The sequence below is a fragment of the Hoplias malabaricus genome, chromosome 1 (assembly GCF_029633855.1).
Source record: "Hoplias malabaricus isolate fHopMal1 chromosome 1, fHopMal1.hap1, whole genome shotgun sequence".
Lineage (NCBI taxonomy): Eukaryota > Metazoa > Chordata > Actinopteri > Characiformes > Erythrinidae > Hoplias > Hoplias malabaricus.
This window is the reverse complement of record NC_089800.1, coordinates 13,851,219-13,874,109: the sequence shown is the minus strand read 5'-3', so window position 1 is coordinate 13,874,109 and position 22,891 is coordinate 13,851,219. Positions and strand designations below refer to the sequence as shown.

Below are 22,891 nucleotides of genomic sequence, written 5' to 3'. Positions count from 1 at the left end.
ACAATAATAAACGACTGGCTGGAGGTGTAACTGGCTGTATGACGGGAGGTGGGGGGGTGGAATAACAGAGAGTAGGCTGGTGAATGTGGGGAGACGAAGCGTAGATACGGCTTAACTTAGCACGAATTTCAATGTCTGCTATTTACACTAATGCTAAATTGCTAAAACTACAATTCGCTAATCTTAAAAGCTCGAGGGTCGAGAAAACGAGAGAAAATGGGTCAATGACTCAAGTCTGGGCGCTGAGAGACTCGCCTATTGGGGTCAGTGGCCATTTCCACAACCCGGCGGAGGCTCGGGTTCGTTTATAGAGTCATGGTTCGTTGGTGGAGGCAAAAAATATTCAAATGCCTGGTTCGTATCTTGGAAAGTCCGTTAGTATAGGTTCCAGTGTATTTGTTTATTTTATTAATCAGAAACGGATGATTATTTAATTTAATAAGCTATTTTGTAATACCTACCTTTTGGGATCCATTGGTTATATTTCAGAGTTTACAAGTGATTTTTATTAAGGTGATTAAACAAAAAATCCAGTTATTTATACAATTGAATGTGTAAGTGCAATCGGTGAGTTATTACAAGACAGCCATAAAAACAATTGGCCATTTCAACACTATTATTTTTAATATTGAATAATAATAATTTGTCCATATAGTCATGTACAATGTATGTAATATTGTTCTGTACCAGTGGAAAACAAAAAGTAAAACAAAGAGCCATTTAGGAGCCAAAAGAGCCGGCTCCCCAAAAAGAGCCGAAATTCCCATCACTAGTAGCCAGTGTGTGTGGTGTTTAGCCGCTCTGTAAGTCCTGATGGAAAGTCAGGGTGGGGCACATTTTAACAGCAAACCACTTTCAGAGTCAATAGAAGACTTCAGTGATGGCCAGAATGTTTTACTGTTGCCCTGACTGGGCATTAAGGGGATCCGCCAGCCTGCTCTCCTCATTCAGCTGACACAGCCAGCTAGGGCTATAAAGTATCCCAACCTCTCCTGTTTCCAATATATAGCCCACTGCACCAGACTGTGTGTACACAGCCCTCCAACCACGTCAACCCACCCTCCCCACCCCCTGACGTTCAAGGGGAATTCTCCCAGTGGTCCAAAACTAAAACCACTAAATCACTTTCACACGCTCATCCACCCACTCACCCAGTCACTCACACCTGTGGAGAGCTTCACACACTCACCCAGTCACTCACACCTGTGGACAATTTAACACATTCACCCAGTCTGAGAGTTACAAATGAGTGGTAAATCAAACACTGAATAAAAACTTACAAGTTAAAATACAGCCAGGTACAAACAACAGTCGATGTTTCCTCCATTCCTCGTTAAAAGATGTGGAGCTTCTGAATGTAAACAACCAAACAGAGCTGCATTTCCCCATAATATACCCTTTAAGGCCACAGCGGCCAAAGTAGCAGTGCTGTTGGTTGAGAATGCTAACTCATGTCGGCATTCAGCAAATTTAAACACTTCATAACGTTTTTTCTCCTCATGGCAAATTCAATTAAACTGAACTCGATTCCACTCTCAAAATACAGGTACTTGTGTTAAATAATTAGTTCTGGATTCCAAACTCCACTCCAGTTCATCTCATATGAACTAAATAGTGCTCCATCACCTCCACTGCTCAATTGCTTCACACCAGGTGCTGGGGGGCTCTACACCCCTCTAGCCAAAGCTTGTTCTGCACAGTTGCTCCAGAGCGTCTCGTTTTATTTCAGGTTTCTAAGTATATACAAACGGAAGTGTTGTCTAAGGTCATTTGCATGTATGGGATGTATCTTGGTGGCTCCACATGAAGCTGCTCAGGGTTCTGGTGCCCTCACATTTATTTTGGAATAAAGACACTGGACATGGAGTAGCCTTTGTCTAGTGCTGGATATCTGCTGCTTAATCACGGCCCTGTGTCCTTAGTTTCAGGGGACGGAAGAGTGGACGCTGCTGACGGACGCATTACCTGGAACAATTACAGACATGTTACTGTAAATACTGCACCGACCAAAGGTCACCTACAACACTGTGCAGATCCAGAGACCACTTTTTAGTTCAGTCTTAGAGACCTTAGTTTCCCAGGTCTCACGTAGTTGTTAGGAGCCATACTTTCTCAAAGTCCTTTAAGAATCAACACGTACATCAACATCTCTAAATGAATTGCCCATTTACTTAATGATTGAATACTTTCCCAAACTATGTCCACTGAGCACTTCTTATGGATTTCTGTAGTTGTGCAACAACTGATGTTGCACATGTGGAGTGAAATCCAATGGCCTCCAATTAGCATGATGCAAATTTTCTGAAATCTCAGTGTGGTTGCTTTAAGCCACATCGTTTGATGAAGCAACACTACTTAAGGAGAAAGTATTAGTGTTCTTCCCTTCCCTAGATATTATTCAGAGATTCAGACCGTCTGCTGAGAAAGATTCTAACTCAGAATTAATCACAATATCCCACTAATTCATCCATGGCACACACTTTTGGAATATATTTTATACACTGAAGAAATGGTCACATAATCATCTTGCAGTGCCCAATGTATTATCAGGCTTCAAATGTGATTTGCCTTGTTGTGGACCCCCCCACCCCTTAACAGCTGTTGCTGGTTTGGCCAAACTTCAAATTTCAAATTGAATTCCACACAAAGAGGACACTGAATGATTTCACAAGCACATAGTATGATGATACGGTCAAGCTAGCAATAATCATTTCAAGATACCGACATTTTAGTAATGTGGAGTCTACATGAGTCACTCAGTCATTACATTTCTTTCCAAACACAGAATGTGCCCCTTCACCGCGGCACTACGCACTATATACAACATAAACTAATTAACATAAAGTAGCCAGTGGCTGAGGGATTGTTTGAAGATCACCAGTACATTCATTCATCACATTTGAAGGATGTACAGCAGCACATTTCTTATAATTTAATTAAATCCTGTCTCTCTGAGTAGAAAGCTGTTATTTTAATCAGTGTACATTAATTAGCAGAACTGAAGGCTCCATGGTAACGAGAGTAATGTTTTTAAGTGTATTATGTGTCCATTGTGAAATAGTGAGACTTATCGTGCCACAAAATGTGTGCCCTGAGAAGTGATCAACAGTTCCATTATGTCTTTTTGGATCGCTATATTACAGGATGGCATTCAGAGCTCCGATTCCTCTGGTTCCTATCCAAACCCTGCAGCAGCTGCAAGTTCCTACCACATAACTGCCCACTTAGTAATGCTGCAGACATGGGAACCCATGCTGGGTCAAACAGAGAAGCATTAGATTGAAAGAAGAGACTGATTTACTTCAGTGTTTTTATAACCATATAAACTATTAACCACTTAAACTGCAGATTTAAGGAACACTAAGATTTGGAAGTTTTACTCTTGGGGCTCCCCCTAGGGTTGGAGCGTGTAATTCACTTTTACATCACCGTCCTGAAATCAGTGGGGAGGGGGAGTGAGTGGGTGGTTTCCTATCATCCTCCAGAAGTTACATAGTGCAGAACTGAGTAGAAAAACAGAGGCTCTATTCCTCCTTATTACCGGCCAGTGATGAATCACAATGAATTTGAAGCTGTAACTTTAATGTAAAAATATTAGTGGTCCTCAAGTTCTAAATCTTAAATTTAATAATTCGGTTCCCACCATTAATGAAGGTTTAAGAAAATTTACTAAAGTGAGGAACACAACTGCTTTACAAGCTTCTTGAGTTTAAAGTGTTACATTGAGTGCCTTAATTATAGCCATGCCTACTCCAATTGGTCAGCGTTGTTTTTTTCTTTTTAATACACAACAGAATATAATATTAACATTAATACACACGGTGGCACAGCAGGTAGTGTCACAGTCACACAGCTCCAGGAACTTGTTGGAGTTTGTGGGTTCGATTCCCGCTCCAGGTGACTGTCTGTGAGGAGTGTGGTGTGGTCTTCCTGTGTCTGCATGGGTTTCCTCCGGGTGACTGTCTGTGAGGAGTGTGGTGTGTTCTTCCTGTGTCTGCGTGGGTTTCCTCCGGGTGACTGTCTGTGAGGAGTGTGGTGTGTTCTTCCTGTGTCTGCGTGGGTTTCCTCCGGGTGACTGTCTGTGAGGAGTGTGGTGTGTTCTTCCTGTGTCTGCGTGGGTTTCCTCCGGGTGACTGTCTGCGAGGAGTGTGGTGTGTTCTTCCTGTGTCTGCGTGGGTTTCCTCCGGGTGACTGTCTGTGAGGAGTGTGGTATGTTCTTCCTGTGTCTGTGTGGGTTTCCTCCGGGTGACTGTCTGTGAGGAGTGCGGTATGTTCTTCCTGTGTCTGCATGGGTTTCCTCCGGGTGACTGTCTGCGAGGAGTGTGGTGTGCTCTCCCTGTGTCTGCGTGGGTTTCCTCCGGGTGCTCCGGTTTCCTCACACAGTCCAAAAACACACGTTGGTGCTGGATTGGCGACTCAAAAAAAACAAAAAACAAAAAGTGTCCGTAGGTGTGAATGTGTGTTGCCCTGTGAAGGACTGGCGCCCCCTCTAGGGTGTGTTCCTGGCTTGCGCCCAATGATTCCAGGTAGGCTCTGGACCCACCGCGACACTGAACTGAGCTTACAGATAATGGATGGATGGATTAATACATACTAATTTTTAAATTAGTTACTTACATTAATTAATACTAATTTTCTGGACAATAAGTAAATACATGCAATCATATTTTGCAGACAAAAACATACATAAAAAAGAAGCAGAACACACAAACCATACGAAGATTCAGTAGCATGATTTATTATCGTTTTCCAAACTACAATATGAAAAAAAATTTTTTAAAACAAAACAGAAAAAGAGGGGGAAAAAACACTTTAAACCACTGTAGTGTTGTATTGATGCCAGTGATGTGCATTTTTCAGTGGACATACCATTATCCTCAGTGACCTTTATTGACAACACAGCCACAATAAACATGGGTGGGGGAGGGTAAAAACAACAAAAATTGAAACAAAATACAGCAGTATAATAAAAAGACGATTCTGACACTGAATACACAGAAAAATAGACCTTTCTCTGGCACTTGGAGACGCCTTGTGTAGCTCTTCCTATGTACAGTACGATCGATACAGAGTATGAGAGGTTTCGTTGCATGCCTCCGCTTTAACTGGAGAGAAGAAGAATTGAGGGCTTGTAGGCAGCGGCTGAATCTTGAATTGCATTGAACATCGTCAAGCCATCGTAACGTCTAAGTAGATGCATAGGGGCAGAACTATTCCTTCCATTCCACTCAAGCTAGTCCTTGCAAAAAATTAACACAGCTATGAAAGTAAGAATAAATAAACCTTTGAATCTATGTTTACAGCATCTTTCAGAAAACTTATTGAAATGAAAAATAACCTTCCTAAAGAATAAAAATATAAACTTTGAAGTAATTCATAAAATCAGTGGACAACAATGAATCCAAAACGCAAAAGTAATTTTGGTTTTCAGATACTCTCACATTCACTTCAGTACATTCTCACCTCCTCTCGGCCATCAATAACGGGCGACATCTGGTGGACAGAAGGCACCATTGACAGATAAGAGTTGATTTTATCGAGGGATGTTTTTAGAGGAGGATAAACGGATACTGCAGAAGACTGAGCAAAGGGACGACATCAATTGTCATTAACAAGTGCAAGTAAAGCCATAAACCAAAGCTCATTTCTACACAAAGAACATGAAAACAGAGAAAGTTTTGCTTTGGAAAAAGTTCTCCACACCCTGCCTTGACAGAATCCCCTCAGTGTGATGGTACATTCTGAAGCATAGCGATGCGTGTAAAACACAGAACAAACACCAGATGGCGATGTTTACGCGTGTAGTGAAAGGTGACGGTGCCGTGGTGTAGAAGAGACTAATGTTTTGCAGAATCCCTTTGAGAAAGAAATCCCTGCGTGTCCACCTTGTCGGCCCTGTAGCCCGTCTCTCCGTCGTCTGGCTTTCAGCAGCATTACAGTGTTACAGTTCACAACCCCCCACTCCCCTCCATCAGCCCACAGTGGGCCGCTCCAGCTTCACACCCACCTCCAGCAGCATGGCACAACTCAGCAGTCTCAACCTGCATCACTCAGCCTCCGCCTCATTCTCCTTCCTGTTTAGACCTAAAGAGAAAGAGAAAGAGAGAGAGATTTGAAAACACAGTTCTGTCAGTGAAGCTTCATTACACAGATGTGCCATCTTGTGACAAGTGATTGAAATTACATCTGGGATCTTGCAACATTAGAACACCAATACACAATAATAATAAACAAATAAAAACTGAAACCTGCATCTATTTTTTGAATATTCCTAAGAAGACAATTTAAAATTTGAAAGTGTAAAGTTGTTGTAGGCATTTTGGCCTTTCTCTGTTGCCATAGTTCACCTATTTAGCCACTACACGATCCAGAATCCTCACCAATACATTAGTTTCTAGTCTAGACGATGTCCCGTGTCAAAGTAGGTGAACCACAACACAAGAGTCATACTCTCATACACAACACAATTCATACTGGAGAGCAGTTTCTCAGGTTTTTTTTTTTATGTCTCTAAATACCCCATTCACACTTAAATGTAGAGAGTTCTCCAACTCATACCCGTAAACTGAAAGGAAATGTCAGCAGCTTTTGAAATTTGACATGAAATGTCCTGTTCTAAAGAAAGGCCTTAAAACACGCTTAAGATGTCAACATACCACAAATCAGCAAACTGAACTCAGAACACGTGCAGTTTCATTGGGGAGTTTGAATGGTACATTAAATGTATTCATGCAGAATTAAGAGTCAGTAGACTATTTCATTTCAAATACAAAAACTTAGTAATTTGAAGGTTTTTTCATGGTTCATTTGAGCAATAGAACACGAGAGGGAGTGTGTCATCATGAAATAACAGCACAGCTGTGAAGCGGCGCAAGCATACGCCGAAGGCGAGTGCTGTGGTCCATCTCAGCCGTGCGGTCATTTCATGATAACACACAACCTCGAGTGCTCCATTGCTTTTATACAACAGTTCAGGTAATAAATCGTGAAATATATAAACTGAGATGTAAAAGTGGTGTCAAAAATGTTTATGAAATTAGTAAATTCATTCATTATCTGTAAGCGCTTATCCAGTTCAGGGCCGCGGTGGGTCCAGAACCTACCTGGAATCATTGGGCGCAAGGCGGGAATACACCCTGGAGGGGGCGCCAGTCCTTCACAGGGTGACACACACACACACTTTTGAGTCGCCAATCCACCTACAACATGTGTTTGTGGACTGTGGGAGGAAACTGGAGCACCCAGAGGAAACCCACGCAGACACAGGGAGAACACACCACGCTCCTCAGACAGTCACCCGGAGCAGGAATTGAATCCACAACCTCCAGGCCCCTGGCTAAATCCTTCTGCCAAATTAATTTTTCCCTCAACAAGTAGCTTGTTGCTATGTCACAGTAACAATCTCTACTGCACTGCACTCACCACACAGACTGGATCAGCCTCAGCTCACCACTACAGTATCACTAACCTGCCACGTAAACTACCCAGACCCCTAATCTAATGAAAAAACTACTACAGATAAACTTGCTTCTGCCCATGAGACTGTTTATCTAGCCCGGTGAGCTGCAACTACCTTAATTTTCCATATGTTCCCTTTGTAGTGCACTGTAAGAGGGATAGCCATAATGCATTATACTTCTAGTATAACACATTCATATTGAGCCACGGTTGCACAACTTAATTTTAAACATTTTGTGCTCAGAGGACGGTGACAGCAACTGGATCTCCAATGGGCTTTCTCTCCACTGGTGTCTGTTTTCTGTCTTCGTGTTCTTAACCTGGCTTCGTCTCAAGTCATTTTAACTAAATGTTTTATATTGTATTTGTCTCGAATTAAACAGTCTTTAGTGCCAGACACTGCCACCAGTCTCCATTTATTTCAAGTTAAATGTAAGAGTTAAACATGTTAATAGCTATTGAGTATAATTGGTACATTTATCGGCGTTAGTATTCTCAAAGTAAACTGAAGACAGTCTATTGGTGTGAAACATGAACGGAAGCTAATTTAGTGGTCAAAAATGTGATAATGAAAGCTGAGCTGCAGCGTAGAGTTTTTAGCAAACAGCGTTCAGTGGAATGATACAGTCTCAAAAAAAAATTTAATTAAAAAAAATATATATATATATATATATAAAAAGGCAAATTAAAGCATGCTTTAGAACGCTTCTCAACCAATCAGACTGTGCGGATGGAACTAACTGTTGTATAATTTATCATTAAAGAATGAAGAGAATGTTCTTGTTTTCTAATTTACTCCTTATGTGGTGAATAAGGGAGTTTAAGGGGTTAAGGTAATTTAAGGGTTAATGTTCAGAATGTTCTTCAGATAATTTGATTTCAAATTATTCTGGAAAGCAGCCGGGCCTTTACTAGAAACACATCTGGGTAGTTGTTTAACTCCAGCCACGAGTGCTAACCACAGGAAGCTGCTACATTGTGCCCTGCAGTGATCCTTCTGTAAACGACACCAATAATGCCCCCATTCAATTTTCAAATCATTATATTTGATACAGTATTATCAGAAGTGATATACAGCATTATTATAGTATTATGAATATTATCCGTAGTAATATACAGCTTGTTGGTGTCATTATATATATATATATTAGAATAACTGCTGAACACATGACGCCAGTGATGTGATGGACTGCTTGCACGTTAATGAGTCACTGCAGTGGGCTACATGCTAATTTGGCTGTCCACATAATTAAAGGTCATACTGTCCTAATACTGTCCTGATGCCTCTTCCTTGCCAATGGGGCTGTTTGTAAATCTGTCATGGCTGTTTTGTGAAATGAATAGTTAATGAAGGGCAAAGTAGAACAAAGGACGTAAATTACCATATTCTCTTTGATACATAGAGTCATCTAATTAATTACTTGTTCACAGCAACCATCCAAGCATTTTGACTGTCACTTTTATATTAGACACAACAGACACCAGCCAGGCGGTTCCTGCTGTGCCCATACCTCCATCAGTCCAAACCTCTAGAAAGCAGAAGCCGAGTAGAGACAAGCTCAGGATTGTATCTCTAATCTAAAAACTCACAGGCTGTTCTCGCTCAAAAACTTCTAAGCATTTGCACAGACGCCTCTGATCCATTCATATCATTTCCAGTGCTGACAGCAACACATCTGCTGGTTAAAATTCATAACACTTCCTGATTCATATTCAGTGCGAGGTGTTCAGAGTTAACAAGATACACACGGTGACAGCCCTGACTGTGTAATAATGGTGTGTAGGTGGAAAAAGGCATTCAGTCAATGTCCAGCCTAGGGCTGTGCTTAGAATACAGAGAGGGAAGAGAACCTGCAGAGAGGAGTGTTTTTAAAATGTTATCTTACATTTTAAATGATACCAAAAACTCCTGAAGGGAGTAAAAATAAGGCTCTAATAACTCTATCCTAAATAAAGTTTATGGTTCAAAAGGAAAATATAAAATATACATTTGTATTTTTATGTGTAATCACTTTTAACCTCTATACAGTTCTTAGCTCTAGCAATTTTCAATTCCCTGGAGGGGTTAAAAAAATAAAAGTGCACTTGAAAACTGATCATTTAACAGCATCATCAGAAAATTACTTTCCACATTCTTCAGATTCGGGGAACAGGTTAAAATCCCTCAGGGCTGAGTGTGGGTTGTAGGGTGGAGGAAAAATGTTCTGGAATCCAGTCACGCACAGTGTGATACTCAAGTTTTGTCAACACACCTCTGTTACTCATTATGGTTTAGATGTCAAAGTGACTGCAACAAAACTAACGTACAAAATGAGCTGGTTTTCTTTATATACCCTTCTGAAAGTGTCCCTTCATAGAACCATTATAAAATTACCTGCAGGATTAGTAGATTATATCCATACAGAGGACTTACTGAAGGCCCTTCTTATATACAACATAAAAAATTTTTATATATATGTGTGTGTCTGTAATTAAACCCACAATTAAGATAGTTAACCACTGCTAAACACAAATAATTATATAATGTAGATATTTATAGTGTTGTACAGGTTTTTTTGTGTGGTAAAAAGCACACCAGCGCACCTGATTTAAAAATGTAGGAGGTACTGACTGAGCCAAACTAGGTATTGGATGATATCCAGGACTCCTCAAACATTTATTAGGTTTATTTATTATAACGTATAATAAAAGTATTTTTGTAAAGCAAATGCAGGTTTGTTTTTGAGATGGTACACTGTGTGCCACTGAAACAGGGTGCAGACAGGAGAGAAGACACACATCATCCATCAGGATGAACATCTCTGGAGGAGGAGCTGCATGCCAAGTGTCTGGAGAAATGGCTGAGCCAACTTCTCATTAATCATCATCTCAATGTGGTGAAACCGCACGTGCACGCACACACACACACTCAAAATCTTATACTAGCATCTGAACAGTATTCCTGACATTGACTTACAAAAATAATTGTTAGATTCATCAGTTTAGTAAAGATCAAACATGACTGCATAACATGGACAAAATACCACATTGCTACATTACTATGTAAAATAGCTATACATTACATTTTCATTTACTGACTGGTAGTAAATGAAAAACATAACAATAACAAAAACCATACACTAAAAATGCTCCAAACATAATGAAAATTTGCTCTCCGTCTGAAGCAGTAAGGACCTGTATAAAAAAAACTGTTCAGGGAATGTTGTTTAACAGGTATTAATAAGCTTACAATTCTAACGTAAGCATAACACACCACTTCAGGGTTAACGTATTGTCATCCAACAGCTTTAGTGAACAATCCATTTTATGTCCATATTATGCAGTCTTACTATCCTTCAAAAAAAAAAAAAAAAAAAAAAAACCCACGTTAAGTCAATATCAGTTCCATCCTTGTGTCATAAACACACACACAAACACACCAAAGGCAGAAGGGTGCATATAGGGACAGCTATGCAGAGACTCCAAGCCTGGCAAGCAGTGAGGGCAGCAGATCAGTACCTGTATGTGGTGGGGGAGGGAGTGGGAGGGCAGGGTGGTCCGGGAACAGAGAGGAGCTTTAGCAATGCAGAGCGTCTATACCTGCTGGAGTGAGCACCAGGGCCTGCAGGATGTCCGACAGGGACACGATGCCCACGATGCAGGCGTTCTCATCCACCACCACCAGCCTGTGTACCTGGATGAGATCAAGAACACAGAAGAGTCCATATGGCGTTTTCCCACAAATTACCTTCATTAAATCTGAATGTGGAGGCCCGAATTCCAGCATGGGTTTAAGATTCTTCTACTCATACACGCCTGATGGTCAGAAGCTTACCTCAGCTTTGACTATCCTGTCCACTATAGTCTCTAGAGTCTCCAGTCTGTTGCACTTCATCACACCCTCAAAATACTGGGAGCGATGCATGAGAGCCTGAGTGACACTAATGTCCAGATTATTGTAGGTCTTTTCAGCAGCAAGATTCTACAGAACGTCAGAGATAAGCAGCACAAGGTTATATTGCTTTCATTCACTCAAGGGTTAAAAGAAAATCCTTTATTAAAAAAAAAAAAAAAAAAAGTACTTACAATGACATCAAACTTGGAATAAATATCTACAACTTTTCCTGCGTGAAAAAATGACAAGGAAAACATGTTAAAGAAGATACAACAACGGTAAGAAAATTTATGAATTTTAAAGATATTTGTTTATTTCACACCATTAAAAAAAACATTTACCTTTTACACTGTCTGAAAATGTAATAATGAACTAACCATAGTCCAAAATATCATCATCATTTCTGTTTAATCCATTTCAATGTTACCATTTGTCCAAAATAGCTTTACAAATAGTTTTTCCCTTATATTTATTTATTAATTATAAAGGAGCTCCTGTTGCCTATACCTGACTCATCCACCACAGGCAGGGCAGAGACCCTCCTCTCCACAAAGATGCTCAGAGCTTTAATGATAGGTGTGTCTGGGTGGATGAAGGCGATGTTGCTGTAGGTCCCGATGCCCAGCTCCTCCAGGGTCTGCTTCATAAAGGCAGGCTTTGGCATCTCACACACCTGGATGAAACCATGAAAAAAAAAGATCAGGAAACTACATGTGTAAAAAAGACCAACTTGATTACATTTTTTTCTGAAGCACATCAAGTTAGAGTAGCAGTGCTGAGGCTAGGTGGCGCCAGAGCTTCAATTATCTTCATTATTCTGCCTCTATTCTATTCTGCACTACAACAGGAACATAGACAGTGGTTTGTGGTTTTGCTTAAATACAAATGTATGTAATACATCTTCAGATATAGAAAAAGTGTACAAGCATTTTCAAAGTCTGTAAACACATGGATATACATCGTATCTTTGTGGGAGGAAAACAAGTGAGTTCTTTTTGAATGAGGCATGACACTGAAATTCAAAACAGATCAGAGCATTTACATTTTTTCAGTGTGAAATGCTTAATTACAGCTCTATAATTCAAAAAGTTATAAACAGTGTTAGGAAAATGGTCACATAAAAGTTAATGATAACTGTTTTGACCAAACCGCTACAAAGTGACGCGACTGGTGGCTGTGGCTATGTGAAATTGCCCACTGCATTGAGTGTGAGAGTGTTTGGTGCTCTGTGATGGACTGCCCACTGTCCAGGGTGTGTTCCTGACGCTGACCCTGAAGAGGACGAAGCAGTTACAGAATATGAATGTACTGCAACTTAAAAAAAAAAAAAAAAAAACCCAATGTTACAAGCCTCATGAAAAAATAAAATATAGCAACAAAAAGAAGGACGTGGTCCCTGTCTTCTTGGTCTTATAAAACTGCCTTGATATTTTCAACACAATCTGGTACATTACCTTGTTATTAACTTGTTGGACAGTAGGATATAGTTTAGAAAGAAACGTAATGCTGTTCAATAACGTGAAATTAGGTAAAGCATAAATAAGCTAAGAGTATAATGTAGTTTTGTACATTGAAGAATTTGCATAGCACTCAATACGAAGCAGAAACCACATAAACCTGTCGACACACATACAAACCCCAACTGAGAGTAGATAAATGTTTATACTGTGTACTGTGTCATTACAACATTAGCTTGTGATTTACCAAAAACGTTACAAAGAAAAGCTGCCTTTTCTACACCCCATAACGAGCTACAACGCTGCTAGACATGCGCTCTGCATGCAATTTTTTTAAGGGTCAATCCAGTGTGCCCTTATGTCTTTTTCATTTATTGATTTCAATTTCTCACTGAAAGTAAAGATGAGAAGTGTATAAAGATGGCAAAGAGAGAGCAATCAGCCAAGATTACATTAATCCCTTGCGGAGTTATTTAAGGACAAGTGTTCAGTGCCTCAGACTGGCCTCATTCTCCTGCAGCCTTAATATCCTCTCTTCACCCCTGCTTCTCCATATTCTACTTTCACCAGCTCCTCTCAAAGAACAAATTAGAAAAAAAAACCTGAAACCTGTTCTTATAAATATATCCAGCTGGGTTCCATGCATATGTCAACAAACTGCCTAAATATGGGCATTTAAACCATTTTAGTTAACAGCACTGAAATATAGCAGGATATTTTTATATATTTTGACAGATGTGAAAAAAATAATTAAACAGCATTAAATATAATCCAATATAAGATTATTCAATAAAACACTACTCAGGCATGTCTCCCAACTGTCAGGTCAAAGTCTACAAAAAATAAAATAAAAAAAAAAGCTTGCAAAGAAACACATAACACCCAAGAAACTTACAAAGAGTTGAAGGAACTTAAGGATTCTCTTGTGCGTTAGAATATAAAGTGCATTCCCACTGACAGGGTCAATGACGGGCAAGCGGTGAATCTTGTTCTTGATCAACGAATACACGGCATCAAATATGCTGCCACAAACATAAAAAAAATACAACAAGAGTTAGCACACATGGATTCTACTGCAGTGAAACAGCAAAGCTATAGCACTGATCCTAAACCAGCTACTCTGATCTGACTCATTAAAAGAGAAGGGTCCAAGCTGGCTCGAAATCCACATCGGCGTCCACCTACTCCCTCCTCACAGTGATGAGAGTGCATTTGGGTGTCTTGTCCATTACTCTTTTTTTAGAGCATGCTTTCTGAATAATTTAGTGCACTGAAATATGGGAGAGATAAAAATATGAGAGTGCTGGAAGGGTCCTCCGGGAAATCTCAGAGCCGCTAAACACAAACACAGTACAGTAAAGCTATAGAATAAAACTTGGGATGTGACATCAGTTATAAATATAAATGTTACTTTCTATTTAAGCATTAACCAATCAAAGCTAGATAAAGGCTGATTAAAAATTAAATGGACTGCTCTCACAGCAAAACTGATTCAAACTTTGAGTTCCTAGTGAATGTTTCTGAAAAATGGATTAGTGATTTAATTTCTATCTATAAATCAGAATTTTATTTTATGATTTCATTCATTCATTTTTAAAAATAATTTTTTTGGAGCTTGTGTAGTTTTTGGTGTTGAAAATTAAGAGTAGCTGAAAGAGTTAGTGGTTGTGGATAAAGAGAGCATAGACTAACTAGGGAAATGCACTGTAAATGTGGAATGGCTGAGTTGTCTCATGTTGGACAGGGAGATTAAGTGGGGTGCTGTCATGTTATTGTGTTTGTTGCTGCTGTATCATGTAAAGTTCACACTGAACTGGTGGTACAGAACATGCATTAACGGTGCCAGTAGGGCTTGGCATGGCCTTAGTCACCAGGGAGGCCAGTGTTAGATCTACATATAGATGTATGATAGGGCTGTAATGTTAGTATGGAAGAGGGTGGAACTGGGGAGACAGAATTCACTAATGGACTGGCATAGGATATTTTACATCTATTCCTGTGTATAATTACAATTGTTTATCTCAGTAATGGGAACACAGCACAACAGAATACGTAGTGAAGTGATTCTGTGAAGTAAATCCATAATATTTGTCTCTCAGCAATGAAACGGAACTTTCAGCTATGCTAATGACAATGGCTCATATAATTATGCATAGCTACTCTAAAGTGTTATTAACCATCATTAAAAAAAACAACATTTTTTACAAGGAGTACTGTTCGATTTTTGTGGGCCAGCAGCCACCTCCACCATCACTTACAGCAATGTCAATTTAATATCAGGAAAATGTCCCCCCACCCCTCTACAAACAACCTCACCCACCCACTCACTAATGAAAAACAAGAGCAGTTCTGCAAGTGACTTACCTTGCATCCGGCGATATGTTGACTAAAGGTTTAAATGTTTCTTGTAAATAGAGCTCTGTTGAAAGACAAAAAGAAAAGAAAAACACAGTCATTCAGAGTAGTTAGTGAGGATGATTCCTGACCAAGAGTTTTTTTAGACAGATCTATTACCTCTCCAGGTTTCAATCTTATGTTCCTCCAGCTCATAGATTTGCACCTGCAATGAGACAAAATAATTTTACAAGACAGAACCATAGCTGTATTTGTTATTTATTTACTTTTTAAACGAGAGATTATGCACAAGATATGTTTTTAGAATTAAAGCAATATTGCCCAAATTTTACATTCCTCCAATTGAGAGGTGACCACTAATTTCCTATAGAAAGTAACAATGTTGTCCCGGGGGAAAACAAGACGAATCCTGACAGGAGGAAAAATAGTGACGGATAACCTAGCAATCAAACCTCTCACCGGGACTCCAATTAAAAAGCATACTGAGCACTGTGACGCATTCAAAGGTCTAAAAGCACAGGTCTAAACATAGACAGGGCAGGAGCAGGGCCACAGCTGCACAGGTTGCTAATGATGTGACACCAAGTGTGTGTGTGTATCATGTCTCACAGTCGTGGTGTGATAACGACCAGAGAGAGAGGGGTACAAGAGTAAACAGAAAAGCTCATCAGCATCATAAGAAATGTGCTCAGATTGCTTTAGTCTGTGCATGAAATCATCCTGTGATTCATCCTGTGGTCCTGGGGATCCATTTATCAATGTGACAAACACAAAGTTAGTTGGGGGAAGGGGGGGAAAAAATATATATAAATAAATAAAAAAAATCCTCAACAACATGCATCGCCCATATAATTAAGATGAAAATGCATGTAACAAAATGTATAATCTAGGTTTTGGTCTGAACAGTATGCTGAACAAACAGCATATGATTTAAAAATAACCAACCATTTACACACTAGAGAGGACATGACCTTGTTATGGCTTTTCTTTTAAAAACTATTATTTACTGGGACAATGTACATTAATCAACATAAAGAGGCCAGTGTCCCTGAGGCCTGACATTAAAGGCCTATAAAATTCAAAGCTCTTTCTCAGCTATCTGTGAACATAAGCCTTTTTACTGTGTTTTTTTTTTTTTTTTTTAAATAACACACAAAAAAAAAAAAAAAAAAAAATCAATCAAATGATTATAAACAGACAAACCATGCAGAAATCCTTCCTGTGGTGAAATGTTTACTTTACTTCGTAAAACCAGTTAAACATTAATCACTCTTCTGCTATTCCAATTAATTTGTTGGTAACACTGTTTATATTAACACAATTGATGTTCAAATATCTGGCATGTCTGCTTAATGTTCTTTAAAACATTAACTTTTTCACACTTGCCCACACCCATTTAGCAAGTTATAACTGCACTCAGGTTTACCAGAGTGACAACCTTTTATACTTTTTAGTGCAAGTGTAAGAATAGTGATAGCAACAGAGAAGCTAAGGGGCCAGTCTGCTAACCAGTGTCGTCTTGTCTCGTTTGCTTTTTGAAAAGCTTCGACTACACTGTCCTTAGCAACTTCCTGTCTCTGTGGAATGGATGAGACAGCAAGTATATTTCCTCGCCTCATTAATATACAAGAAAATGGACGCTTCCTTGTTTTTAAAGTTCACTACTTATTCTCCCACTGTTGGGTTAATGTGTGTTGTAATGATTTCATAAGAACAAAACACAAAGTGTCTCAGAGTTCATGAATATTGATGAGCAAGTAGTGAAATTAGTGAGGAAAAGACAGAAAGAAATATTAAATGTCACTGTATACAATCCTAGAGAATGACTGTTTGTATTTGTTTTGCTTTTGACTTCAAATATCCAGTTCTGTTTCGTGTTGTTTCCCTGTGAATTTTACAAAAATTCTTGGATTGAAATTGCACACATGCTGATTTAACTAAATGCTGATTTCTACTTGTATCCGAATAATAAAAGCAGTTATTTACACATTTTTAAACTCCAAAATTAAGCTTTAGAACAATAAAATTAATTGATTAAAAAAATAATAATAATAATAATAAATAAATGATTAAATAAAAAAAAAATAAATAGTCACAGGTGAGGAGGACCTGAGAAACACTGATGTCTTCCTAACTTCTGGGTGCTTTCAATCCTAGTGAGAGCCTGTGAATGCAGCAGAGAGAGGGAGCGGAGCCATAGTGGGGTATTTTTATCTACTGTACTCCTGTGTCTGCCAGGCTGATAGCTTGGGAGTAAAGCCAAGGAAGGCACCAGACTGCAGTGCAGTCTTTACACATTGTGTGATCTATACTCACACATCTTCACACTGCACAACACCAATACAGACTTCTATACTCTGCATTACACCTATACCATTACTGAGCCCCTGGAGTAGGTCTATACCGACAGATATGGGAGGAAAAATGGAGTAGCTAATCAGGCCATCATGAATCTTGTGACTAAAATGTATATTTGTAATAAAAACTGAATTTATTACCGTTGTAGTGTTCCTGGACACAAAATGTTAAACATTTTAATTCAATAAGATAGTTCTTGCCTACTTGGTCCTCACTGACATCATCACAGTGAGGTTATTAATTACTGAATAGTTACAACTGCTCCTTTGACACCTTATTTCTGCCCTTATGACCCACAGAATGATATTAGCCAATTGCAGCCAACAGAATGGCATCCATGATGCCAGATGGGCCACCCAGTCAGCACCATGAAGGTCTCTACAAAATCGATCAATGACCAACATCAATATTGGGTAACACTTTATTAACACTCTATGGAAGCTATTTAGATGCTCATCTGTAACCGTATCTGTGGATGAACTACAGGAGACTATAAAAACAAAGTACATGTCTGATGATACTCTGAAAAAAAGCTAAATCTTATTGGCTAATATTAAACAGAGCACAAGAGTCCATCCAAGTTATGCTATGTGTCTTTAGCATACAAAGTGTTTCATAATAAATGTATAATATCTGGTATAAAAACTACCCAGCTTTAAAAATTATGCTAAATGTAAAGCCAGCATCTATAAAATTTACAATTATTGCCCAGCTCTGTGCTTGAATGAGAATACAAAGACAGGTTTCACATACCATGGGTGACTTGTAGTATCTGTGAAGTATATTGATGAAGTCTGTGATGGTTAACATTCCTGTGGAAATATGGAGAGAGAGACATTTTATTTTGTTTACAGAGAACACCCTTACACAGCAGAAATTACACACAGTAATGGCTGGAAGGAGGAATGGAGCCTCTAATGATGTGCTCTCTTTTCACAGAGGACAGGGAGTTCTTTCAGTCCGTAGCGGCTCTCCAGAGAATGACACCAGCAAAGCAGTGGATTGTATGGAGCATGTGTGTATATTTGTTTGCAGAAGTGCTGATGCAAGCCACGCGAATAACATGGCTGATGTCCAACCATGCAGACGCTGGAACAATAATAAACGTTGGCTGTGTTGTTCTGTAGTTGGTACACACAGAACTGCAGAAGGTTCAGTTCAATATGAAGTTAAAAAAAAATAAAAATGGATTCTGTAAACCAAGTTACATTAAACAAACCAGGGAAATTATTCCATCATCTGGAATGTTGATTTCTAAACAGAGCTGCACCTTCAGATGAGATACATCTGGGTCGAGCTATATCAGCACACATGATTTCCACCTTCAGTGAAGCGCAGATCCCCACGCGAAAGTGCAGGAAATCTATAACACTGGTAAACCTGCTGCTATTAAGTAAAGTGATAAGCAGGTAATGTGGCTGAAGCCTGGTGTTATGAACCATGCTACATTAAGCTGACAGATGCTCAGCCTCTGCTGTTCTCCGGTGAGTAAGGTGGGTATTCTGAGCTCTGTTAATTAAAAACCGCAACCTATAACCCATTCTCAAGCCCCTACACCTACTCTCGTGCTCTCTTAAAACCACACACCTAAATTAAAGTCCTATTTTAGTTGTTGTCTCCTCCTCCTCCTCTAGCCTCTTCACAAATAAACACACTGAGGTCTCCCCTAGCGCCTGAGGGTAAGTGTGCAGCAGCCATTAATGCTAATGTGACTCAGCAATTCCCAGAGACACTGCTCACCTGGCCTTCAACACACAGACAGAGAGAGAGAGAGAGAGAGAGAATACATTACAGACCAGGTGATTTACAGCATCTGCAACTCATTTTATATCAACTCTGGCCAGTAAAGGTTTGACACTTAGCTTCTTATGTTTTTAAATATTGAACCTTATTATGATTAAGTATTACATTAAAAAAACTCTTTAGATCTTGTCCTTTTCTTAATAAAACTGAAGGCAAACTGCAGAAGAATGACAACCCTTGCATTTTCGCGTTCAGAGTCATGGTTTATGAGTAACTAAATAAAATACTCATTCTTTACATGTGAGAAATGCTACAACAAAATTAAGCAACAGTACTTAAGCACGTTGGCCCTATTATCAGGGGACTGTCAGTTCACGCTCTAGTCCTCACTCTGAGTGCTGGGGGTATCATGTGTGATAAGAGGTTTCAGCCTGCTGTGTGCAAAAGGAGCTGACTCTTGACTGGGATAACATTCAGCAAAGATTGAGATATAAAATTTGGGGGCTGTCAGCCCAATGTTTGGGCCAGGGGTGCCCAATGTGTCAGTCATGACTGACCAGTTTATTGCACCATGCACTTTGGTTGAATACCAAATAATGTTAAAGCAACCCTTTCCTACATGAAAATAATACAAGTCCAAATATTAGTCCACACACTGCTGATTACTTGGAAACCCGCTTGACAATTCATCAGATAATACAAAATGAAGGAAATGAAAATGCTTGAGAATTGGTCAAATTCTCTTCAAATATTGCCACTTAGTCAAGAGCCTGCTGCATCATGTCTGGACACGGCTAGGGCCCTAGCATCATATTTGGATGTGCAAGGTAGGCTAAAACACTCCTATGCTCTAAACCTGGGGTGCAGATTGTGACATTAAATTCATCTATCAGAAAAGGAGGAAAATTCCCTAAAATGCGATAGAGCATTTCCATAACACCTGCTTGTAAAGCGCAGCCTGCTGGTGAGTCAGCTTATGCACAGTAGTTATGTAACACAGCCTGTTTGTACATTCTCGAGCAGTGTACCTATGTACATACATGTGTGCAAGACTGCGGTTAAATGGAAAGAAACAAAAGTGGTCTGTGGGCCTCTTCATTGCCCTGCTGCTGTGCATTAGCTCAGGCTATGGCTCAGGACATCTTCTGCATCATCTAATCCTTGTAGTGAGAAAAGACAAGTCATTCCTGCATGACTTCTTTGGATTTGCAGGAAAAACTGGGACGAAGCCTTGCCTATGTGTTTAGATAGGGGCTATTCCTGACAGTGCTGAAGATCACCCTCTAGATTGTGTTCATTAGCCTGTCATTCACCTCACATTCTAGGTGAAAGTTACCCACTTCAATTCTGTTCATTACTGCAGACAAAGAGTAAGAATCAATTCAAATTTTTCCTTCAACAGGCTGATTTTTTTTTAAACACAGTGTGGTCTTCAAGTAAAGAATAACTTTAAAAACTAGAAGGTCTGGAAGAAAGCAAGACTGAAAGCCTCTGATGGCAGACACTAAAGCCAATAGCCAGTACATGCCTCTATCCAGAGCAGAGCTTTAGATACTAATAATATGCATTGGGAGATGTCTGGAGCTTTGTTGGGGAGAGGCATCATCCTCCCACGCTCATCAGCCCCGTGTGGCACTTGGCTCTCACAGTCACAATCAGAGGATGGTCTCGTCCGCTGCATTTTGACACAGAGCTGAAGAGCTGATGCTGAAAGCAGCTATTCTGCAGTCTACTGCCATGAGAAAGCAACCGTGAAGTTCATGGTTCTGCATCTATCCTTTAGTTTAGAAGGAAGAGCACACTGCTAAACATTTTACCTCCTATAAAGTTCCAATGGCAAAAAAAAAATAGCATTTTCCAGGCTGGCTTATTCCTAGAATGCAGATCCTTGGATATTTGTGCATTAATCTCCTTAGAAAAGCCGTTTGGAAGTCTGCCTTGAGCATTTTCCAAATAGTGCAATGCTTTGACTGTAAGTTGGTGTAATATCCTGTTCAGACTGGTAAAATCTCATCATGAGGACAAGCATGGGTGCACTGAGGGTATGCCAACTATTCCTGATTATAGCTAAAACTCACTGAAGCCTAAAGACAGGGACGTTCATAGGGACTATTCCCTGGAGACTGGCATGTAATTGTCACAATACTAAGTCTCTGGAAGTTGAAACTAATAGCAGTGGGATTTGATATCTCTCTAACTTTTGATACACAGTTTCTTTCACATCAGCTGTAGTATTAAAACTCACATCTAACTGTTTACCTTCTAGATCAGTTAACTTAAGGCCAGAGACCATTTAATCTAAATCAATTACCAACATACTGATATTGGTGTTTACAATATCCAAAAAAGTTACTGGCCGCCCCCAAAAAAACTTACATATAAAGACTTAAATTGTTAAGAACATTCTACTAGGTTTAGGTTGTTCTAGGTTTGTCTGGCATGTTAACATCTCATATGTCATATGCAACATGATTAAGATCAGTTTTTCCAAGCAAAAAACTAAAGCAATGTCTTTCTATTTTTAGACAAGTTCTCTGACAAGATGTGGTAACTCATGTCCAAAATATTCAGCATGTGTAGATTTGATTTTGCCATTGTGTATTACGTTGCTGATTTGCTTCGAAACAGCCCTAAGCAATATTGGTTTCTTTGTTCCATCAGACAGCAGCACAAATAATTAAAATTAAAAATGAATCTGTTGAAACAAACCAGACTGATATTTATGGTTTAAAAGTTCACCTTCTTTGCTTTGAAATGTCTCAAGGCCACGCTTGCACACTGTATGGGAATTAACTTCAGACAGAGACCATTGTATGGCGCCACTATAAAAGGCCACACATGAGGATGTTAACTTGTGGCATCTATAAAAGGGAAAAATATCCCCTGCCGATGACTTGACTTGCTCTGATACTCATGTGGCATTAAGTCTACACAACTGATGTGAATAAACCAAGCAGACATTTGAGCACTCACCTACAAAGCTCTGCTTCTTGGTCTCCCACAGTGGGGCAGCTCGGACTCCATTGGCCACCAATGCAAAAAAGGCCTTTTTAACCTAGGTATAAGAGAAGAAAAAAAATGAATGACAACTCTTGCTGCATCTGTTTCCCCCTCAGTCTCAAAGGCTTATGAACAGTGGGTTTACAAGCATTGCATGAAATTTGGCTGATTATCATCATTATTTATTGTTGTAGAATTTATAAAATAAAAGGAGTATTCTAACACTTGACATAAAAATCAAAAATGGAAGTTACAAAACTTTATCATGAAAAAGCAGCTACACGGTCAGAACAGTGACATGACCAGAAATCGAACTGCAACAGGAATGAAATCATCTTCACAGCATTTATAATCCATGGTAACTGGGAGTCCAGTTTAGTGTGTCGACGGGTTCTCTTTGTCGATCGTGTGTGCTGCGCTTTACAAATTCAGAAAAACTGTGGCAGCGTCTCATGTGTTTCATGCTCCCATCACACCACTTGCCCACCAGTTCTGATTCGTTGGGAGTTAGCAGTGTCTGACTGGGCCTTGCTGCTGTTGCCATGACCCTGAATCAGAAACTTCCCAGAATAAATTCGAAACATTTCAAGCATATTTTCTGAATATTTCCAGAAATAAAGTAAGACCATTCAGGGGAAAATAATTC

At 39.5% G+C, this 22,891-nt stretch overlaps 1 protein-coding gene across 5 annotated transcripts in view; it reads right to left on the bottom strand.

Annotated features, from left to right (window-relative positions):
- Positions 1-4,724: 4,724 nt before the first annotated feature.
- The window catches only part of prkag2a (protein kinase, AMP-activated, gamma 2 non-catalytic subunit a), an 80,554-nt gene continuing 62,387 nt past the window's right edge, over positions 4,725-22,891 (bottom strand). For 4 of the 5 annotated variants that reach the window (XM_066646828.1, XM_066646830.1, XM_066646831.1 and 1 more), the window contains 10 exons: positions 22,219-22,300; positions 18,256-18,314; positions 15,304-15,349; positions 15,154-15,208; positions 13,685-13,811; positions 11,840-12,005; positions 11,524-11,561; positions 11,273-11,419; positions 11,038-11,131; positions 4,725-6,084 (listed from right to left, as the gene is read on the bottom strand). In XM_066646828.1, coding sequence (XP_066502925.1) covers positions 6,047-6,084; positions 11,038-11,131; positions 11,273-11,419; positions 11,524-11,561; positions 11,840-12,005; positions 13,685-13,811; positions 15,154-15,208; positions 15,304-15,349; positions 18,256-18,314; positions 22,219-22,300 — 852 coding nt within the window. In that variant the 3' untranslated portion in view covers positions 4,725-6,046. Of the gene's footprint in view, positions 6,085-10,956; positions 11,132-11,272; positions 11,420-11,523; positions 11,562-11,839; positions 12,006-13,684; positions 13,812-15,153; positions 15,209-15,303; positions 15,350-18,255; positions 18,315-22,218; positions 22,301-22,891 lie in introns of all 5 variants that reach the window. The other variant, XR_010795604.1, reaches the window with a different exon arrangement.